The sequence below is a fragment of the Giraffa tippelskirchi genome, chromosome 8 (genome assembly GCF_054371585.1).
Source record: "Giraffa tippelskirchi isolate mGirTip1 chromosome 8, T2T-mGirTip1v1.2.pri, whole genome shotgun sequence".
Lineage (NCBI taxonomy): Eukaryota > Metazoa > Chordata > Mammalia > Artiodactyla > Giraffidae > Giraffa > Giraffa tippelskirchi.
The window spans coordinates 160552929-160573940 of record NC_137282.1 but is presented as its reverse complement, the minus strand read 5'-3'; the positions used below and the strand labels follow the sequence as shown (position 1 = coordinate 160573940).

Below are 21012 nucleotides of genomic sequence, written 5' to 3'. Positions count from 1 at the left end.
AGCATGGGAGACGGGCCCCGAGGATGCCCCCACATCATGGACAGTCTTCAGGAACAGAGGCTTATGTGTTCCTATTATGCTGGAAGAAAACACTGGCCACACAGAAATGTGACCTACTCCGTGACAGATGAGACCGCGGAGGCTCTGAATTTAGCACAGCACTCTTCAGCGGCTCAGGCGCAGCCAAGCCCCAGCCTCTGCCACTGCACTAGGGGATCGGAACAGGCAGGCAGCCCTGAAGGCAGGAGGAGCAGAGACCGGGCCGTGTGTCTGGAGGGTCGGGTCCAGCGAGAGGAAGCGCCCTGAGGAAATTAGCCAGGTGATGAGCAAGTGCCTGGGGGCGCCCTCTCACCCATCTTGTCCCTGCTGCCTCTCGAGTAGTGCGCACACAGCACTCGCCCGTCCCACCTGGAAACGCGTCTTCCTCACAGGTGCCTGCCCCCTGGCGCAGTCCCCATGAGGAAGAGGGAGATATCAGGAGGAAATCACTCTAGGATAAGAGTCTGGGGGTCACCCCACCCAGGACTATGTCAGCATTTTGTTTCCTTGAGAATATTCCTATTAAAAAGCAGGGGGGAAATGCTAACACATTTCTTAACTGTAACTGAGCGTCCCCTTCCCTAGAGGGAAAGACAGATGAGGAGAGAATGCCTTTCGGGGGTACGCAGAGGTCTTTCCACTTTCAGGTGCACTTAGAAGATAATATACTTAGCAGCCCTCTGAAGACTGAGGGGTTTGTATGAATGAGATTTTAACGTCGTCTATGCAGTCAGCACAACTGTGTGAACTGTGTTGGACACGTGACCCTCAGTTCTGGCAGCTGTCCTGTGACTATTTGGTCGTTTCATGATAGTATTTGGTTACAAGGCCGTTTCAGCATATTTAGTACTCTCTACTGGAATAGGCATACTTCGGGTACAGCTTTAAAAGCCTTTTCTATTACGAAAGTGGAAACTTTTTTCTCTTTAAGCAGGAAAAAAAAAGTCATTGAAGTGTAATACCCCATTCCCTGATCATTCCACTTAATATGCTTTTCCCTCTCTTGGAAGTCTGCATTATTAAGAGGCCCAGAACTTTCCCCTTGAGAGTGAACATTTGTAAGTCTGTTTATCACTGCAGAATGTCTTAAGTTACCACTTTCCCTCAATAGCTTTATTAATCTTTCACCAAATGGTTTATTGTTTGATTATATTTAAACATTTTTAGCCTTTCTTTACATCTCGTTGGCTGGAATTGAAATTTGTACGCTTTTATTTCAATTTCAGTAGTTGTTGAAATAAAGGCGGCCTCTCTGTGGGTCCTCTGAGGGCTCTTCCTTCCTCTCTGGCTGCGGCTGGTAAAGGACGCCCCACAGAACAGGGATGAGGCCCTCCATCCCTTCGTCTGTAACGGGGGTGGCACTTGGCTCGGAGAGGTTGCTTTTAGGAGGATTAAATGCTATGATACATACCCATGCCTCTGGCTCACATAAAATATTCAACAGATTGTAGTTTGCTTCCTTTCTCTTCTCCCTGAGGAAAGTTTAACCCACTAGTCCCTCCTCCGTGACGGTGAGCAGGAGTATTTACAAAACCAAGAGAACAGACTCTATGCCCTTTGACCTTGAGGATTTCGGGCTGCTTCCTAAGAACAGGACAGTGTGAGAGCAGGATTCTGTGTTCCCACATCTTCTCTGAATTGTGCACACCCTCATTATTATTTGAAGACTTCCAGTCTGTTGTTTTTATTTTTTTGAATTGCTTGTTCTGTGGTGTTTTTACATTTTTCATGTGGATTTGTGCTTGCTGTTGGATGATAGTCTGTAGTCCTTTTCAGAATTCTAACTTTACATTTGAGAAGTCTGCACGTGGTAGAAAGCTACCACTCTTCTCTGAAAAAAGAACAGGTGGCAGGAATTTGTCATAGGATTTTATTCCTCATGTAAGACTAAGTATAAGGAAATAGCAGAGCTACCCCTTCAACCCCTCCAGCAGAGCTTATTTTATTTTTTGAAAGGATATTTGAAAAATGTCTCTCAGTTTGATTCTGCATTTTCTTCTGAAGGACTAGTTTAAGTCTACGTATGCTGGAGAGAGTTTGTTCATAGGACCATCCCAGCATGGGCAGGTGGTAAACACCAGCCAAGCATTTTTTTCTTTGTATCACTGTTTCTCATGTTTATGCTCTGCTTCCTAATTAAATTGTCTCTTACCATTTGGCCGACTGGATGCTGAGGTTTACAACTTAGCTTGTCTTCCGTTTTGGCAGAGGTGGTATTTGTCTCTTAGTTTGTGTTGGAGATTAAGCAGACGCAAAAGAACTGTTGGATGCAGGTGGGATGGTATTTCTGACCTCTCTTGTCTAAACATTTCGAAAGCCCGGTTGCAGCAGGTAGAAGTGGAGCATCCTTGCTCGCCCACACTTGAGCGGCCTGGCGGTTGCGCGGGCTGAAGTCAGGTCACGGGAGGCGAGGCCCTGGAACGGGATGTGGCGTGGAGAGCTGGCCTCTGCTCCCTTCTCTCACACACGCTTCCCTCACCTGACGGCCGAGCCGATCCTGAGTCTGTTTTCCGTTCAGTTTTTCCTAACACGAAAGCGGCAAAGTGAGGAGGACAGGGGAAGAGAGGGAGCCAGCGTTAGATCACAGACTTAAACCTGCAGGGTGCAGGGCGCTGGCTGTAGGCCGCTCAGCACGTCCTGCTTTATACCTCGCATTTTTCCACCTTTGTTTAAATATTCAACTTGTCCAACCTGTTTGGGCTGAACAAGCTGGTGCTAGCAAACATCGAAACTGTCAACGTTTTTTCTGATTTGTTAAGGAAGGTGATTAGCAGCAAATTTTACACCCCACCCCCCAAAAAAGAGTGAATGAGCAACACAAAAATCTTAGCACGTGTGTTTACCACATCAGATCCCACTTGTGGGGTGTGTGCGCGTGTGTACCTTTCTCCTCGGTGGCCTTTCTCCTCTGCTTCCTGCAGGACTGTGGGTTGATGGAGAGCTCGTTGACCTTCAGCGGGGAGAGAGTGTGTTTCCTTAAACCAGAGATGCAGTTGCATAATGGCTCACTGGGACGCAGCAGCTGCTCTCCAGCCTCACTCTCGGCTTATATAACCCAGTGCCCTTGGGAGGCCTGCCCATTTTGCAGGCAGGAAGACTGAGGTCTGCGATGGCTCGGGGTTCATCCGAGGGCATGGGCACACCTGGACCCTCCTTCCCCTACAGCACATCACGTGGTCCTGTGTGTCACCCCCAGCGAGCCTTCATCCCGCTTAGATTCGGGGCCATAAGCCGCACTTACAGGCAGGGCTGTGTGGTCTAGTTCCCTCACCTGGTGTTCCCAGGTGAGGCTGGTCTGCGGAGCCCTGTTCATTCTGTCTGTCTCTCACCGGTCCCCAGGTCATGCCGGATGGTGTCCCCGCTGTGGTGGTGACCTCCTGCACCCGCACCCCCAGCAGCCTTCCCCCTGCGGCACGGCAGGGTGTCTCGAATGGCCCGGCCCAGGCACTTCTCGTTCCTCTTTTAAAAAGGCTGGGGAGCAGCCCAGAGCGCCTGGGCACCCCCTTACTCCCCAGAGTCATCTCTTCCTCCTCCTCGCAGAAAAAAGATGTGAACAGCTGGGTTCTACCATCTGGGTAGAAGGGGAAGGCGAGCTCCCCTTCGGGGCCGAAGTGAGAAAAGATCTGGGTGCCTTGAGTGCTTTCATTCTGCCATGAAGTGTTGGTTCTTAGCTCTTTGCCACGGAAGGACCTTCTCTGGGGGAGACGGATGGCAGATGCTGCCCTCAGAGGGGATGGCTCCCAGATGAAGGCCTCCCTCGCCCAAGACCCCAGATCTAGTCACTGCTGGGCCACAGCCGGCCCTGGGCCTACGGGGAGGCTGAAGACATGGAGGCGTTCACCCCGGGGGCGGGGGGCGAGAAGAGTCCGCACACCAGGCGGCTACCCTGAAATCGCCAGGGGCTGTCGGAGCAGAGAGTGGTCACTCTGATTCTCTGCATTAACACAGGATGGGCCAGGACAGCAGTCAGCTCTCGCACCCTCTCGGGCCGTCCCTTTGTTCTTTTCAGAATCCATAGTTTTACATGGAGATAGGTACTGAGTGTCTTTGTGAGTATTCTAAACAAGGGAGCCAAATAACTCATGGAGAGTATTACAGTAAGTGAAAGATTATTTTAGCAAAACAAGGGCAGGCAAAAGGGGGAAAGTACAAGAGGGTTCAGGGAATTCAGATTCAAAGGCAGGGCTATGAGGAGCAGGTCTAGAATAGGGGTTTTTACGAGCTGATAGTTACTGACGTTGGGGGGGGGTCGTGACCGCCAAGCTCCCGGTGCTGAATTTGAAAGTCATGAGGGGAGGACTTGAGAAGGAGCCTTGCGAGCTCTGTCGTCTGAACAGACGGCCGACAACCAGAGGCTTGTTCTGAGATCCTGTTCTGAAGGCAGCGGCTTCCAGCGTCAGCGGGGATGTCGGAGAGGAACACGGCCTGCGGAAGGTGGGTTAGGAAGGGAGATGCTCTTCAGATGTCGTGACCCGGCCTGGCCCATCAGTGCAGAGCTGTGTGTCCCGAGGCCTCCCGTGAGACTGAGATGCAACAGGAACCCAGAGACGGAGCAGTGCCCGGAGTCAGGGCTGGGGAGAAGGCAGAGGCGGGTGCGTGTTCACGAGTTCCGTGGCCCTGAGCCCCGGGTGTGCCTGCCCTGAGCCGAGATCCCCTAACTTTCCCCGCACTGCTGAGTCGTCCTGGCCTGGCAGCGCTAGAGGACCAGGCAGTGGCCTGCACAAGTAGAGCGAGCGGGCGCCTGGCCTCAGGACGCACTGCCCCTGAGTGTCGGGGACAAGAAGGAAGCCCGTGGTCGCAGCCTCCACGGACGCGTGGTGCTTGGCAGAGGCCCGGCCTGCTGGGGGTGTGCAGTGTCTGACCATTTCACCCAGAGCACCTCACCGCCAGCTCCCCGCAGATGATGCCACTGCAGGCCTGCAGACCGCGAGGGATGCCTCTCCAGGGCCTGCGCCTCATGCCCGGCTGCGTTCTAGACCCTTCCGCGGGCTCCATCCCTTCAGCCTGCAAGGCGGCTCACTCCTCCTTCCTCTTTCCCCATACCCCACCTCGGCTGGCTGGCGTGCCTGCCTCCTGGGTGAGCCTGAACAACACCCAGTCAGCAGAAGGTGCCTGTGGGCCCGCATCCGCCTGTCTTCACTCCCGCCCGGGCGTTGCCCAGGGCCTGACTGACTTACACGGTCACTCTCAGCTCCACACCCTGGAACTCCTCCCCCAACTTCTGATGGGAAAACACAAATCCAGGAGATTTAACTTTTCTTCAGCCCAGAAAGTAGGCCGTAGGGCTGCAGTGCCTCTTAATCTCGTCCGTTCCCTCTCTGGTTATCACGAGGCTTTGTTGTAAAAGCACAGCCAGTCCTGGGTAGGGATGGGGAGTCGTCTGTAATGAGGCTGTAAAAACCTGTGTGAACCTGTTGACTGCAGCCTGGCGGGGCCCCGAGCGGTGCTGGGTGCTGCTTTAGTGTATGGTTCACGTCCTGTTGGCTGAGAAGGGTGACCTTCCTCCTGATGCCGTTCACTCAGAGGGTCAAGTCTTTCAGACCCCAGGTCAGTAAAACCTACGCAGAAATTCAGGCTGAGAAGCGAGCAAACCCCTGCCGTGTCTAGATCCTGCCTGAGCTTTGACCTTCACTCTTAAATCAGACACGTGAGACCTGCGGTGGGGACACCCTCTACGAGGTGCTCCTTTAAACTTACAGGTTTTTCAAGGTCTCTTACCCCCAAGATAAAGTTTCATTTGCCAGTTTTGTGGGGTGTTTTTCTGCCTGGTGGACTTGTGCAGGGTTGCTGGCACACTGAAGAATGAGCCTGGGAGAGGTTTAATGCTTATGTCCAAAAAGTGTCAGCCTCCCGCTCTGATAGTGAACTGCCCTGTGAGCAGCGTGAAGGGGTGAAGAATGTTACTGGGGTCCAGCAGCTGTCATGCTTGAGCAGGCATGGGCAGGGGCCCGCAGGGGAGGCCCAAGAAGTGGGCAGGTCCAAGAGTGGCCCGCCAGAGGCGTTTACAAGGAGTGTGGGACTGAATCCGTGCTTTAGAAGCTCACCCGGCCCATTACGGAGGAGGAACAAGAGGGAAAGCGGGGCAGTCAACGTCCAATGTGAAGATCAGTCAGTCAGGAGTCCTGTGGCTGGTAGTCTTTGTTGCATTTCCATCTGATTTAGTCCTTGTGCATAGCTCTTTGAACTTTTTCCCAGTTATTAGCCTTCAAGACAAGTTTCCGGGAGTGGAATTATTGGAATAAAGAGCATATGGATTAAAACTCGGATCCCTGTCACTCAGCTGCTTTGCAGAAAAGTTGCTACCAGTGTTCAGCCCCATCCCTAGCCCGTGAGACCCAGCTTTCTTTACCACAGCAGCCTTCGTGCTGTATAGATTTCTGTACCACAGCAACCGTCAACCTTTCTCATTCTTGCCTGCCTGGAGAGTGAAGAGCTGTTCGCTGCTCAGGCGTGGGATGGAGGACACGGGGCTCGACAGCAGTTTGATCAGAGGAATCGCAGGGATCTGAGCGGGAGCTGAGGGTGTAGCATTGCTGTTATACCAACGCCTGGAACCCCAGCTCTGTCTGCGCAACGTTAGGACGTGTCATCCCAGCCCTGTGTGTGCCCCACACTCAGACCACATGCAAACGGGTGTTTACTTCTGATCCATCACCTCATGAAGGATATTCACAAACCGGAGAGTATTCCAAGATGAGTAGCGACTGGTTCTACCAGCAGACTGGAGGGCAGAACTGGGAGGCACTGGCTGAAGGAGCCAGAGCTATTTGGTTTCAGGTAGAGGAACTTTGGAGAGACGCAGACCTCACCTTGAACTATCTGAGGGGCTACCCTGCAGCAAAGAAGGTAGACTGACTGTTGCCCCCAAGGACGGACAGATGTTTAAAGGAAGGACAGAAGTTTTGACTCAACACAAGGAAGACGGTTTTAACACTTGGCCCTGTTGAAATAGAGAGTCCTTGTTGCTGGAAGTATTCAGTCAGAACTGAATGGTGGCGCAGGGCTGAGGGACGTTCTGTGCCACGTGGGTGGTTGGACAGCATCTCACCCCACCTCCAGTCCTGAGGCTTGTGTAATTTGTTGGTTCTTAGGATACATGAAAATTAGATGAATTAGCCCTTGAAATGAAACCTGGAAGAAAAACAGAGCCAGGTCTTCTAAAGAAGAGAAATGGGGTCCTCTCCTCCTTGCCCTTCCTCCTCTGTTCTGGCCCTGCTCTGCAGGGAAGAGGCCATCAGTGGCTCCTCATGGCCCCACTTCCTGCGAGCGTCTGGGAGGAAGTGGACACTCCTGTGGCTGCGCCTGCTATTGGAGAGAAGGAAAGGGGTCAGGGTAGGAAGAGTCTGTAACTGCAGATCACATCCAAGTTCAGAAAGGCCCTGAATCAAGCGCGCACCTCCAGGGCTTGGACCGCCCGTTGCTGCAAGGACAGGCTGGGCACCCCCCGTGTCTTGGCCAGTAAGCAGGATTTGACTCTGGAGAAGCATGGCTCTGAACTGAGGCTCCGGCTGGGTTCAGTGAGGGAGCCGGAGCAGCTGGCATGTTCAGAAGCCTCGTCCTTGCCTCCAAGCCCCAGAGATGACCTTGCCCTTGTCCTGTCTCCCCTGCCATCAGCAACAAGTCAGGGCTGGAGGTGGGAGCGTCGAGACCCGACCTGGAGCCTTTCCTTCTCCTGTAGGTTAGAGTTGGGTGACTAATTACAAGACGGTGGGCCACGGCCACTTGGGGAGGAAGTGTCTGGGGCTCAGGGAAGAGAGTAGAGGCAGAGGCTTGGCCTTTGAAGGCAGTCTGGGGAGACAGCACAGACCTTGGAGTTGGCACGGCTGTGAGGCCCTGGCGTATCAGCCTCCCTGCACCTCAGCAGCCTCATCTGTGAAATGGCACTCTTAGTCTGGGTGAGGCTCCCAGCTCCAGTCTCCCCCTCTTCCTCTGCTCTCTGAAAACCACTTCTGTCCTAAATCCCAGGAGCTAGATAATGAAGCATCAATCTCATAACCATTGGTGTCACATGATAGAAAAGGCGCCGCTTGAGACAAGCTCGTGAACCACTTGCCGTCGTCAGCCCTGGTTCCCAGTGCTGTCACGGTGGTCGTGGCCTCGTGTTAATCGCACCAGTGACCTATTGGCTGTAGAAAGGGGATTCATTTTTGAAGTTAATTTTGAGTGATCTGTTGAAACGATAGGTTTGGTACTAATTTACATCCCTTAGTATTATCACACTTCCTCAATTCTTAGATGCCTAAAAAAAAAATTTTTTTTTTTTTTATGCTCCTGAAATTGGAATGTGCCATATGATAAATGTTGAAAGAAACTTGACAGCCATTTTTTTTCTCCATACACTGATATCAAGTGATGGTCTCCCTAACTCAGCTGCCTTGAAATAGAGGGGCTGCATAGAACAAAGCTGTTTCTCTCCCATTAACTTTCTGATGGCTTTAAGGGGCCAAGAGTAATAATAAAGCATCGTTCCCTAACTTCAGCAAGGAATTGTGTGGACATGACGATTGTCTGTGATTCTTTTCCATTTTCTCCCACTAGATCTTTCTGACCCACCACACTGAGTCCCCCTAAGAAAACAGAGGGTTGGCCTGAGCCACCTTCCCTGAACCCACTCCTCAAAGGTGAGGCTACATCTCACCTGCTGGTGGATGACTGGGCTGGTGCTCTTTGGATAGGTTAGTGTGGTCAGGGGCTGGCCCAGGGACCCCTCCACCCTCAAGAATATGTCTGCAGGATCAGAACCAGTGAAGCCCTGGCTCTCACCTCCACACACTCACAGAACAAGGACTCAGGTGTCCCTGGAGGCAGAGGTGAGGAACCCAGGCTTCCGGTTGGATCATTGGCCTGAGAGCCTGAGTTGTTGCTCCTCATGGTTCATGACCTTCTCAGCCCTTTCCTCCCGAGTCTGTCTCTGATGAAGAAAGTGCGGCAGAGAGTGAGAATGAGCTGAACAGAACTTCTTTTTAGAAATGTGACAGGATCATTTATGAAAACCTTGCTGTTTTTTCCCTTTCCTGAGAACGTCTCCAGTATGATAATCCCATCAGAGAGTTATTTATAAAGTGCTGTGGCTACATTCCCACATCTGGCACAGTTTAACCCTGTTCAGAGATGGTGATGCCAGTGATGACTGTCATTAGGAAAAGTCAACCTCTCATGTCACAAAGCGAGGAAATTGAGACTGACTATCTTTTTGTATCACCATTCTTTCTTTCCTGTAGCTCTTGGGACCTGGTTCCTAGTATGTTTGTTTTAGAACTTGATAACATAAGGTCACTTAAGTCAGGTCACCCATAACACTCTCTTTTTGGAAAAGGCACGTGCATACTAATGTAATCCTTCCTTGTATGTATATTCCTGGTCCTGTAGATGTCAGGGTTAGAACAGGTAACTTAACCATTGTCCCAGCCACTCTCGTGATCTGCGAGTTCACGTAAGACCTCAGGGAGCAAGGGCAGGCTTTCAGGTCTGAGGCACTTCAGACATGTGCGTGGTCAGCACTTCTCACACTTGACCCCAGCATGCTTCCAAAGGCAGAAGAGAGAGGACGCGTTCTCCTGGTAGACAGGGGCTGGGTCCCGGGGCCACCGAGTGAACTGGTAGTACCTGGGTCTCCTTTTGCCTATAGAATTATGTGTCCCAAAATAGTGCAGCTTGTCTGCATAAGTGGAGCAGATCATCAGACGGTTTGTTTTCCTCTCTTCTGTGCCAGTGAAGTTCATGAACATCTTCCAACAGAGAGCAAGGCGCTGAGCCACGTTTTTGGCCAGCACTTCATTGTGAGAGCTTTAAGAGGGGTTCAAGGAGATTATAAGGTTTTTAGAACAAAGTCACTATATAAATTACACCCCGTGTCTCTTAACTAAGGAAAACTTTTAAGTACCGGTGCCCAAATAGAAGACATTTTAAATAAACCAACCCAGTTTTCTTTCCTAGATCACATTGTGTGTGTGTGTGTGTGTGTGTGTTCTTTGCAGACACATGAAGATTCACGAGAAGGACCCCAACAGCTCTCCAGCTGCAGCCCCCCCGTCCCCACTGAAGCGCAGGCGGCTGTCCTCCAAGAGGAAACTGAGTCACGACGCAGAGTCGGAGAAGGAAGACCCGGCGCCGGCCAAAAAGGTCCTTTCCGCCACCCCCCGCACTAGCGTGCGTGCTGCCCAGGGGCTCCCGGCCGAAATCGCCCCAGCCTTCAGTTTCTCTGTCTGGGGACTTGGCAGACCCCCACTCCCACGCGTTTAAGCCGTGTTTCCCTGCGCTGTTTCATAAGGTCCTTGGAGAAAAGCATGCCTGTCCGTCCTTGCTTTGTGGAGCCCCCGGCTGAGCCCACTGATGATGTGGGGACCTTATTCTGTTGATCCGGGCTGTTTCGTTTCTGCAGCTAGAATGGGGGCTTCCCCAGCACTGGGGCCTTGTTGTCTCCCCTTTATTCCCAGTGCCTGGCAGATACTAGGCGCTCCATGAACATCTGTTGAATGAGTGGGCTGAGCAGGAAGGAGCGCTTCTCTGAAACAGAGCACGCAGGAGCCCCCCTTGTGACTCCGCATTCTCCTTTCCCCTCAGATGGTGGAGGACGGCCAGTTGGGTGATGCAGAGAGGAAAGCTGAGGAAGTGTTTCACTGCCCACTCTGTTTCAAGGAGTTCGTGTGCAAGTACGGGCTGGAGACCCACATGGAAACACACTCGGATAACCCCCTGAGGTAGGAGAGGGGCCGCGTGGAGATGCACTCAGATAACCCCCTGAGGTAGGAGCGGGGCCAGGCAGGCTTGTGCTGTGTGTGGGGTGGGACGCACCTCACTCCCGTCCCTCCAGCCTGTGGTTGAGCCCATCACAGTGCTGCGGCCACAGGAGGCTTCCCCAGGGTCCCAGTGCTTCCTGCACTCTGAACAGGGCCCCTGGGCCACCCCTTTTAGTCCCTGCACACGGGGAGCCTCCTAGCACAGAACTTTGGGCAGCAGACACGTTTTCTGCACAGAAGGTGTTGCATCCCTAGTGCTCGTTATGTGCACCCACGTGGGTGGTAAGGACGGGAGGGCAGGGCAGGTGCTCGTGGGCATGTGGACTGGGCCGGTAGCACAGGAACCCAGGAAAGCGTTTGGGGGCAAGGCAGAGTTCTGTCCTGCAGGACATGGCACCTGAATGAAGCCATACTGTTGCATGTTGCAGCTGCAATGACGGGGGGTGATTTTTCTGATCTTCGGTGGTCCCAGGCAGGACAAGTGGGAGGTGATGAAGCCTCTGGCAGAATTCGGGGCTGGGCCGGGAGCCTCAGCTGTCCTTCCCCACCTCCATCCCTGTGTCGTCATCAGGCAGGGAGCCTAGTGATCCTGCTGAGCAGGCCCCTGTTCCTCCAGAAGGGCTACCCTGGGGAGCCCCAGGCCTTGTGAGACATGAAAAGAGTAGGTCCTGAGAGGCCTAGCTGAAGGTTCCCAGCACAGAGGCCAGGGCGTACATGGCTGCAGCTTTGGGTTTCAGAAGGCAGCTTGGGAGCGCAGAAATGTGGACAGCTGTCTGTCTGACACAACGGTCCATGGACCAGATTTCCTTCCTGGGGGCACGTGTTCGGTTGTGTCTGAGGAGTGAAAAGGTCCGAGGCAGTAGACATTTGTGTTTGAGGGAGAAGCCTAATTACCCAGCAATGTAAAGCCATGTCAGATTCCATTATCCTTCCTCACACTAGCTTGACGTTTTTCCATTCGAGAGAAAAAGGAATTTATGGGGAGATTAAAGTCTGAGCAGTTGAAGTGCTAGAAAATGTCTCCAAGTGACTGCCCTGTCTGAGGGAATCAAGGAGTGTGATGGGCTAGCACGGACGGGCAGTCAGTCCCAGGTCCCCGTCCCGCCTCTGCTCTCGTGGGCCTGGATCAGTCGTTGGAGCCGCGAATGAGAGCTGGGCCAGCTTGCCCCGGGTTCCCTTTCAGGCCGGAAATCCTCGGACTCTGAAACCCGCCTCTTCTTGACATTCTGTCTACCAAGAAAAGTCCTGAGCTCTTCCTTTTGTAGGCCCTGTCGTTCTGGGAGAGTCAGGAGCTTGATTCCTGGTTTCCTAAGCGTCCGCAGCACCCCCGGGGTGTGGGCTGGCGGGGGTGGTGACTGCTGACCGAGGCCTCTGGAGCCAGGCTGCATGCGCGCGTAGCCCACGTCACCAGACCAGCCCCACGCGCTGCGTTGTGGGCAGAGGCAGCCATCGCTTCAGCTACCCCCAGCCCCCGCCGGCGCCCCTGACCCAGCTCCGCGGGGCGCCTGGTTCACTCACCGCTCGTGTCTGCTTTATTCTGTGATCAGATACCCCTCAAGAACTACCCCGTTACTGTCTTCTAGGCGATTCTCTCCAACAGGGAAAACAGCCTGGCTCCCTGGAGAGTTTTCTGGGCAGCTGGAGGCTTACCGCCCAGTGGGTGGTGGTGATGGGGGAGATGAGGTGTCCCCCTGTAAGGGCTGGCTGGCCCAGGGCCTGGGCGCTCCTGGAGCGGGGCCTCCCAGACGGGCACCTAATCCGGGGCCGGGCTGGGCCTGCTGCTCGGAGAGGATGGGGACGAGAACTACCCTGGACGCTGGTCCAGTGCTCCACGTGATTTCGGACATAGTTCACCCACCGTGACTCCACGGCTGTGACGTTAAACCTCCAGTCCCGCCCGTTTCCCTCGCCTGCTTGGTGCTGGCTCTGTTTGTTTCGGGGCGGGGGGGGGGGCACCACAGGAGGCCTGTGGCCCTGCGGGCCCCTCCGGCAGTGCTGTGAGAAGAGGCTGCCCCGCGTCCACGGCGAGCCCGCCAGCCGTCCCGCTCTAATGGGTGGGGCTTGTGTCTAGAAACCAGAGGAGTTAATTACAGAACAGAGTTAATCTCCCTTCTCCTCTCTGCTCTGCCCTCCAGAGAGCAGTCGCCTGCTCTCAGGATGCCTTGGAGGCAGGCCTGAGCCAGCAGGGCCCAGCCAGTCAGTGAACTGTGACAGTAGCTGGTGGGAGAGACTGCTTGTTAACCCAGAGCTAAAATAGGCACCCACTCCATTTGCAAACCCCAGAGGCAGCAGAACCTCAGTGGGATGCTACCAGTTTAGACAGAAGTTTATAACTCTAAACAGCTGTTGGCTCCTCTCTCCCACTCTCCTGCCCTTACCCCCTATCCCCAAAGCTGGCAAGGTGCCCGCTGTTCCTTAAAAAAAGCACTGGAAATCCAAACTCGTGTAAACACTGAGGCCGTTCTCCTGCAGTCCCCTGTGTTTCACGTTAACAAAGTGGGCATGTGGAGCAGAAGGAGGACATGAAGCCGCTGTGGTGATTCTGTCTCCAGGTGCTGGGTTCGCTTTTGCCCTGGCGTGACCAGCAGTGACTCGGCCCTGTGTCCAGCTCCCCAGACGAGGAGCAGAGGCTCCTGAAAGCTGGCCCCAGGGCCTGGAGGTGATAGAGTGTTGAAGGAGCAGGTGGATGCAGCGGGGACATCCCTGTGTAAGGATGTGCTGGTGTTGAATATCGGGCCTGGTTACAAGAATAGAACAGAGAAGCAGGCTATCCGCCACCCCGAGTAGTCAGCGGGAGGGAAGTCAGGGTCAGCAGCGGCCAGTGCGAGCACGCGGGGAGCCACGAGGGCCATGTTCAGTTTTCTAGGAGCCACGTCCTAAAAAGGAAGAGGAAGTCGTGAAGTGGGTCACGCTTTGCTGATGTATCAATATGTCCAAAATATAGCGTCAGTACAAAAGCTGTCAGGGACGTGTTTCACATTCTCGCTCTCATACAGTCTTCACCAGCGAGTGTAGGGGGCATGATCACAGCTCATCTCGTTGGAGCACGCACTTTCCCAGCCCCCAGCAGTCCACGCGCAGGTGCGGGCCTCAGACAGGCCCACATGCGGCTGGGAGGGCTTTGTCGCAGAAGACACCTCTCAGTGTCTGAATGACTGGTCTCCGGCTAACGGGGGCCTGGCTGGGAGAGGGGACATCTGGGTGGTCACAAGGGCATTAGCTCAGCTGAGGGGGAAGTTTTCCAGAAGTTCTTGTATAATCTTACGTGGCTTCTTGATCAAAGGAGACTGGGTAATAAATGATTTTTTAATTCCGTTAAAACGTATCCAGCAAATGAATGAGTGCTTGTGTGCCAGGCCCTCGACCAGACTTAAGAAGAAAGCAGCGACGGTAGAGACAGGTGAGAGGGACTGTGGCAGTGAGGTGCATCCTGTGCGGCCGGACCGGGCGGCCGCCCGTGGTCGAGCAGAGGGGGCCGTGTGCTCACGGAAGTGCCGAGGGCTTCCCGCACCTGCCCTGGGTGGGCCCCCCGTAGTCCCTCATGAGTGTGGATGCTGGTCGTGAGGAAGATGTGACGCCGATGCCCTTGGATTAGGGGTTGGAAGGTGGGGCCCCGAGTGGGCTCTGCAGGCGCAGGGGAGGGAGGGGGCCTGCGGGAGGCGGGGTGGCACCAGACCCTGCTGCTGCTGGGTCCCAGGAACGTCCGCCTCCCTTCACTGTGCCTCTTCCCCTCGCACACTCCTGTCACCTATACAGGGACCCTGAGACCGATTCACATGGCACTGGTCCCACACTTGTTAAATGTCATCCTAAATATAGGAAAGGGGTATCACAAAATACTCTTCAGCATCTCATATTCAAGATCCCAGGGGGCTGAGGTCCAGCCAGAGGAAGGCAGGTTTGAAACGAAGCTGGGGGCCGAGGGAGGGGAATACCCCTCCCCTGCCTGCACAAAGCTGGAGCACCTTTGTCAGCACTGCCCCCGCCCCCCGCTCCACCCAGAGGCCTCTCTGCAACTCAGCCCTGCAGGGCACTGAGGCCCCTGTCCAGCCAGTCCCTGGACCTGCCCGGCTTCACCCTGCATCACTTGGGTCGAGCAGACCTGCAGGGCGTCAGGACGCCTTGTGCGGCCCCGCAGATTCCTGGGCGCGGGGAGGGCAGGCTGCCGCAGGCCAGGGCCCTGTCACAGGGCCCTCACCGTTGCTCCCAGCAACTGGGAGAGATTAGTGCAGCTGTTGGATGTCAGTTCTCTGGCCTGGACGCGAGGGAGGGCAGGGAGGGTGGGCAGGAGGGGAGAGGAATGTCTGAGGCGGGTGGGGCCCTGACAAGAGGTTGTTTGCACTCACCCCTTCTCGCCTCTGAAGACAGAACAGGACAGAACAGGAAAAACGAAGCATGAAATCCTTTTAAAAAAGGAATGTCAGTCTCTCGATTAAAACATTATAATGAGCAAGAAATTCAGTATCTCAAGGAAGTGAGCAGGGTGCCTGCTGCTTTTGCAGCAAGGCGTTTCACAGGTTCTGGTGATGGGGTGTTGGGAGGACTCCCGGTGCAGCCGCTGTGCAGGGCTCGGGTGGTGAGGCTGTGACTCGGGGTGTAGAAAGCCTGGGGCACGTGCAGTCTCTGAACTCCAAACGCTGCACCCCGAAGCAGTTGCAGCGGGGGTGGGGGGGTAAGGCAGCTGGCTGCATTCTGACCTGTGGCCAGCATCTCAGTGACCTTGGGCTCAGCCTCCCCATCTGGAAGATGGACTTGGGGACCATTGTGAGGATGAAGGGGCAGCCACAGTGCTCAGACTATAATACTCAGTGAACATTTACTTCTGATACTACTGTTTAGAACACATGTTGTTTTTAATATTTTAAACCTCACAACACTTACAGTTACGGGTTTCCGTCGCTCCCTGGGAATCCCATTCCAGTGACAGAGAGAAGGCAGCAAATTCCAGGGCTTCTCCATGTACTGTTGATATTTACTTGACCAAGAACAGGAGGGCAGTTTTGGCCTTTGGTCTTTATCGTAATAAAGAGCCACCTTTATCTCCTTTCACTTTTGTAAAGATTGGGTAACTGAATGGCTATCTAAATTTCGTTTTGAGTCCTGCCTCCCAAATGATGTGAACCCCCCGCGGTCAGAAGCTTGAATGGACTTGATGCCTTCAAACTACTGTGCGTCGCCTCCCTCAGATGCTTGGGGAAACCTGAGATTCTAAAGAAATGTGTTTCCTGATGTTTGAAATTGCCAAAGCAGTCCTTCGAAAATATGCTTAGTGGCGTGAAAAAAGAATTTTTCTTAACCCTTTCCTGGGACAGTGGGGGTCAGCTGTCTGTCCCTTAACTGGGAAACGTGATGGAACAGCATGGGGTGAGCGTCACCAGATGAACAAGGTGTTACCAAGCAAACCCCAAGATGGGCTCGGCCCAGAATTGTTTAGCCACGGGCTTAAAACATGTTTTTTTAAAGCTTTTTCATGGCCTTCTTGCTATCCACTCTAGATCTCTCTGCTGGTGATCTTGCCTCCACGTTTATCTTGACTTACTCAGTCTTGACTCAGTCTTCTGTGAACGTGTGAGCTCCCCTCCCATTGTAGATCCTTCAGGAAGGCTACTCGGGAAACCCGCGCCAATAGTGGCTGCCGGTTCCCTGCTTCATGGCTGAAGCCTTTATTGTGAGTCAGTCCTGCTGATTCCCTGTCAGCCCTACTGTGAGCTGCTCTGCGGCCGGCTCCTTCCTGTCTCGCTCACTCTGCACAGAGCCCACACCATCCCAACGCACGCCCCCCCAACCCAGGATTCTGAAGTCTGAAAAATAACCAAGGAGGAAGGGCATGCATTGTAAAGAACAGCCTCCGAGGTATTCTGCCCCATTGGCTGCACTGTGGTACGTGTCAGTTCTCCACCCAATGCCTTTAAGATCCTGGCTCTTGGCTTTGTTGAGACTCGTCGTGGGTCTGAGCCTGAGCCTGAACGTCATTCATTTGCATTCAAGTCCTGTGAGAACTGAACGGACGATCCCGGCCACCAGAGGTGAGCACTCGCCAACCTCCTGGAGCCGCAGCCTCACCCCAGCCTCACTGTCCCTTCTGCCTGCTGCCGGGGCAAAGCTGAGCTGAGACTGGCAGGGGGACTCAGGACCAGTGCGGCTTGCCGCTCCCGTGGGGGTCAGCCTTCTCTGACCACGTCCACAGTGCACTCTTTGCAGCGCAGACAGTGTCGGGGAGAGCCCCAGTGCCACAGGACCGTGTGAGTGTGTGTGGTCTCTGAAAGGGAAGGGACGGGGCTGGTGCCTGGCATCCACTGCCTCCCTCTGGCCCGGCACCGGCAGCCCCCGGTCCTGCCATCTGTTCCTTTGAATCCCGGGGGCCACGGTAGAAACTTGGCTCACTCCCCTGCGTGCTGCCCCTGAGGTATTTCCCTCCCCTGGAACCCCCAGCCCAGCCCCTCCTCTCTCCACCTCACCTCTCCCCACACCCCTCGATGACCCTGCAGGTGCTGCTGCGGCAGGCAGAGTGGACGAGCCTCAGACAGCGGCCTCTCCCCTCCGCTTCCAGAAGCTCCAGCTCTGCAGGCCCCCAAACCTCAGCTCCCCACCCCCCACCCCAGTAAACTGCTGCTCCTGCCCCAGGAAAAGAGCAGCCCCGTGGGAGGAAGGAGCCCACAGTTAGAGGAGTGGGGTGCTCTCCCAGCACTCTGGACTAAATGGGCTTCCTTTCTCCTAGAAGCACTGGCCAGCATGTGCTGGAATTCAAGTGTTCTGGGTACAGCGGGCCCTAGTGAGCTGCCTGGGGCACAGAAACACCACTCCTGTGAGCAGAAGGATTTGGCATTCACATGTAGGTGATCGTCCTTCCGTAAGGCGAGGGCAGGCAGGATGTCCTTATTAGTTTTCATCCTTGTGTTTTATAAGTAATCTCACCTTTACTTAAATTTGTTTTCTTTATGGCAGTCTATTTCAGTGTGACTTGAAAAAAAGTTTTGTTCTCTGAAGTGAAGAGTGGATGGAATTTTATTACCTTCTTAAAGCCCTACAGCTAGATCCACTTTCCCCCATTAAATGCATTTCTTACTGACAACGAAGTTAGTTTCCACTTGGAAAAGTTACCTTCACTTTCCAACTTCGGGCCATCTCTGTTGCCAGAAAATCCACAAGCAGCCTCTCGGATCTGCACAGTCTCCCTCTGGCACGTCGTCAGATCACTTGCAAAATGAAATTGTCCTCCAGCACCCCCTCTGCTGTGTCTCCAAGTATAGTTCCACCCCACCTAAATATTTTACAGCGTGCTGTTCACAAGTTCCTGGCAGGGTTGAAAGATACCCCCCAAACCGGGGTGTGAGGGGAGAGTGCTGGTGACCACCTGACCAGTGGCCGTGGCCCTCATGGCGGCGCCAGGCCCGAGTGAGGTTAGCAGCCAGCTCCAGGTCAGTGTCTGCAGCCAGCAGCGCCGCCTGCAGATTTGCAGGGACCCCCACTGGACCTCCGGAGGAACCAAGTATCTGGCTGACAAAGGCAGCCTGACCATCTCTGGGCAATGTTCTTCTGCAACGGTTTCATTTAAAGTCTGTCTACAGACAGAGGTCCAAGTGTGATGGAAGGCGGGGGGACGATGGCAGCGTTTTTTCCCCCAGGAGGGCTCGCTCTTTCCTTCTGTTCAGCCAGCCTCTCGAGGTGCTTCAGATTTCAAAGCAGGGTATTTTGGTTTTTCTCCTCTGCCACTTTTTGAGAAGTTTGTTTGTGAGATGACAGTCTATATCATATCGGAAGTGAAACAGGAGCAACTGGGTTGAAATCCTATGGAAACAGGTGTGATGTGGTGGACGGAGGGCTCGTTTCATGTCCTGAGGAGGCTCTGAGTTGGGGCTGTGGCTCCAGAGTGCACTGTGGTGGAGGGCTGCTGAGGAAGGAGGCGGAGGGCACGGGGCAAGGACTGGAAAGGAACCCGTTCCTCCCAGGGCGTCCCCAGATGGACCAGTGGCAGGGAGACCCTCTGCTGTTCTGTGAAGTTCTCGAGTGCAACAGGACAGGGCGTCCCTTTGAAACTAAAATTCCATGTTTTCTGCATTTTTGTGTTTGCTGGTAGTTCCCAGGAGATGGGTTATGGTTTTTTTGTTCCTAGCATGGTAAAATAATGGTTAGGTTTGGTCTAGCACCTTGCGGTTCTGCAAGCATTGTGTTACCTTTGTTAACAGTTGCAGTAACTCTGAAGGTCCCCACATACAGATGGGAGAGAACATGGCTCCACAGTAAGGGAGAGAGCTCTCCCAGCCTGCAGCCGAATTTGTTCAGAGATTCCAGACCTCTTACTTCTCACTGTCATTTATTTTCCCAGCTTGTCTGACGTAAGAGGCACCTGGTATGCTTGCTCATCTGCAGATTCTTGGGTCCCTCCCCTAGTTACTCTGATGCCAGCCCATCCGCCGTGGCCCTGGCAACCTGGTTTTCACAAGATCCTGAGGGGTTCTTATCTCAGCCACGTCTGGGAAGTTTTACACAGCAGGCAGCTGGAATACAGATGAAACAAGCTGTCCAAGGCCACCCACTCCGACTCCCCGCTCCCAGCGTCTGGGTCCCATGCCCATCCCCCACCGCTCCACACCCGCCTTCCTCGAGGACACGACCTGTGGTTGGCACTGAGCATTTCTGCCACGTGTGTGTTGAGCACCTACCATGTGTGAAACGTGGTCCTACATGCCAGAAACAGGAGGGGACTGAAGGTCAACAAGAGAATGGAGGAGGAAATAGATACTTCTAGATAAATTCACAGCTGTGAGAGCGGGCAGTAAATCCTCATCACCACCTTCCAAGGCACCCTCATTCCCTGTGTGACCCACTTGTGACGCATCACACGGAATGCCAGGACACCCCACACGGAGGCTGTTATCTCAAAAGAGGAGGATGCTCAAAAAGTTCTCTGGGGCACAAGAGCAAAGTAATAGGCTGTTTTTTTGCTCATCCTCTAAAATTTTCTGTTTTTATATTTTATAATATTCCTTGGAAGAAAAGCTATGACCAACCTAGATAGCGTATTAAAAAGTAGAGACATTACTTTGCCAACAAAGGTCCTTCTAGTTAAAGCTGTGGTTTTTCCAGTAGTCATGTATGGATGTGAGAGTTGGACTATAAAGAAAGCTGAGTGTCGAAGAATTGATGCTTTTGAACTGTGGTGTTGGAGAAGACTCTTGAGAGTCTGTTGGATTGCAAGGAGATCCAACCAGTCCATCCTAAAGGAAATCAGTCCTGAATAATCATTGGAAGGACCGATGCTGAAGCTGAAACTTCAATACTTTGGCTGCTTGATGAGAAGAACTGACTCATTGGAAAAGACCCTGATGCTGGGAAAGATTGAAGGCAGGAGGAGAAGGGGACGACAGAGGATGAGTTGGTTGGATGGCATCACCAACTCAATGGACATGAGTTTGAGTAAACTCTGGGAGTTGGTGATGGACAGGGAGGCTTGGCGTGATACAGTCCATGGGGTCGCAAAGAGTCGGACATGACTGAGCAACTGAACTGAATATGCCCAGTACAGATGCATGCAAATACATGTGTGTATATAAATACAAAAAGATACATAATACACAGACACACATTTCTCAGACAGCAAGCGGATATGAGACATATGCTCAAATCATCTAAAGCCAGAAAGCAAAGATGTCGTATCACAGTGACTCACACAGTGAGAAGGACATGGATCTTCACTCGGTGGAACTAGACCTTGGCCCCCAGAAAAGGCGGGTGAGGGAACAAGCCATGGGCTCTCGTCCCACAGTAGGTACGTTCTGTAAAGGTTCCAGGAACACAAAGTGAGCGGACACTGAACTGTTGTTCCTGGAGGAAGCGTGGGGTTTGTTTCCTGCAAGCCTCTGCTCACATTTTCATGTAGTAATCAGAACATAAACTTGTTTTATTAAGTGTATTTCTGTTACTATATACCATTGACGCTTCACCATTGAACTCAAACACCTGACAGCACTGTAGCTCATCTCACACACGTGTTTTTCTCCGCAAAGCCCGTCACAGGCTCTAGCTCTTGGGGACACGGGTACTTCAGCACTGCTCTTGGGGACCATTTTAAACAGAATCATCAGGAAGAAGCCCCGAAACACTAGAAAAGTGGCTGGAAAGAGACAACGAAAAGGACACTCGCTTACGGTCGGAGCTGATGTGAGCGAACAGAGCATCTCCTGACCAAGCCCAGCGGGAATGTGCGCTGACCGGCTCATCCCTCCCGCCCTGT

General features: G+C 53.4%; 1 protein-coding gene across 6 annotated transcripts in view; it reads left to right on the top strand.

Moving 5' to 3' along the window:
- The window catches only part of RREB1 (ras responsive element binding protein 1), a 121770-nt gene that overhangs the window by 78866 nt on the left and 21892 nt on the right, over nt 1–21012 (top strand). For all 6 annotated transcript variants that reach the window (XM_081523705.1, XM_081523700.1, XM_081523699.1 and 3 more), the window contains 2 exons: nt 10017–10161; nt 10603–10739. In XM_081523705.1, coding sequence (XP_081379831.1) covers nt 10017–10161; nt 10603–10739 — 282 coding nt within the window. The remainder of the gene's footprint in view (nt 1–10016; nt 10162–10602; nt 10740–21012) is intronic.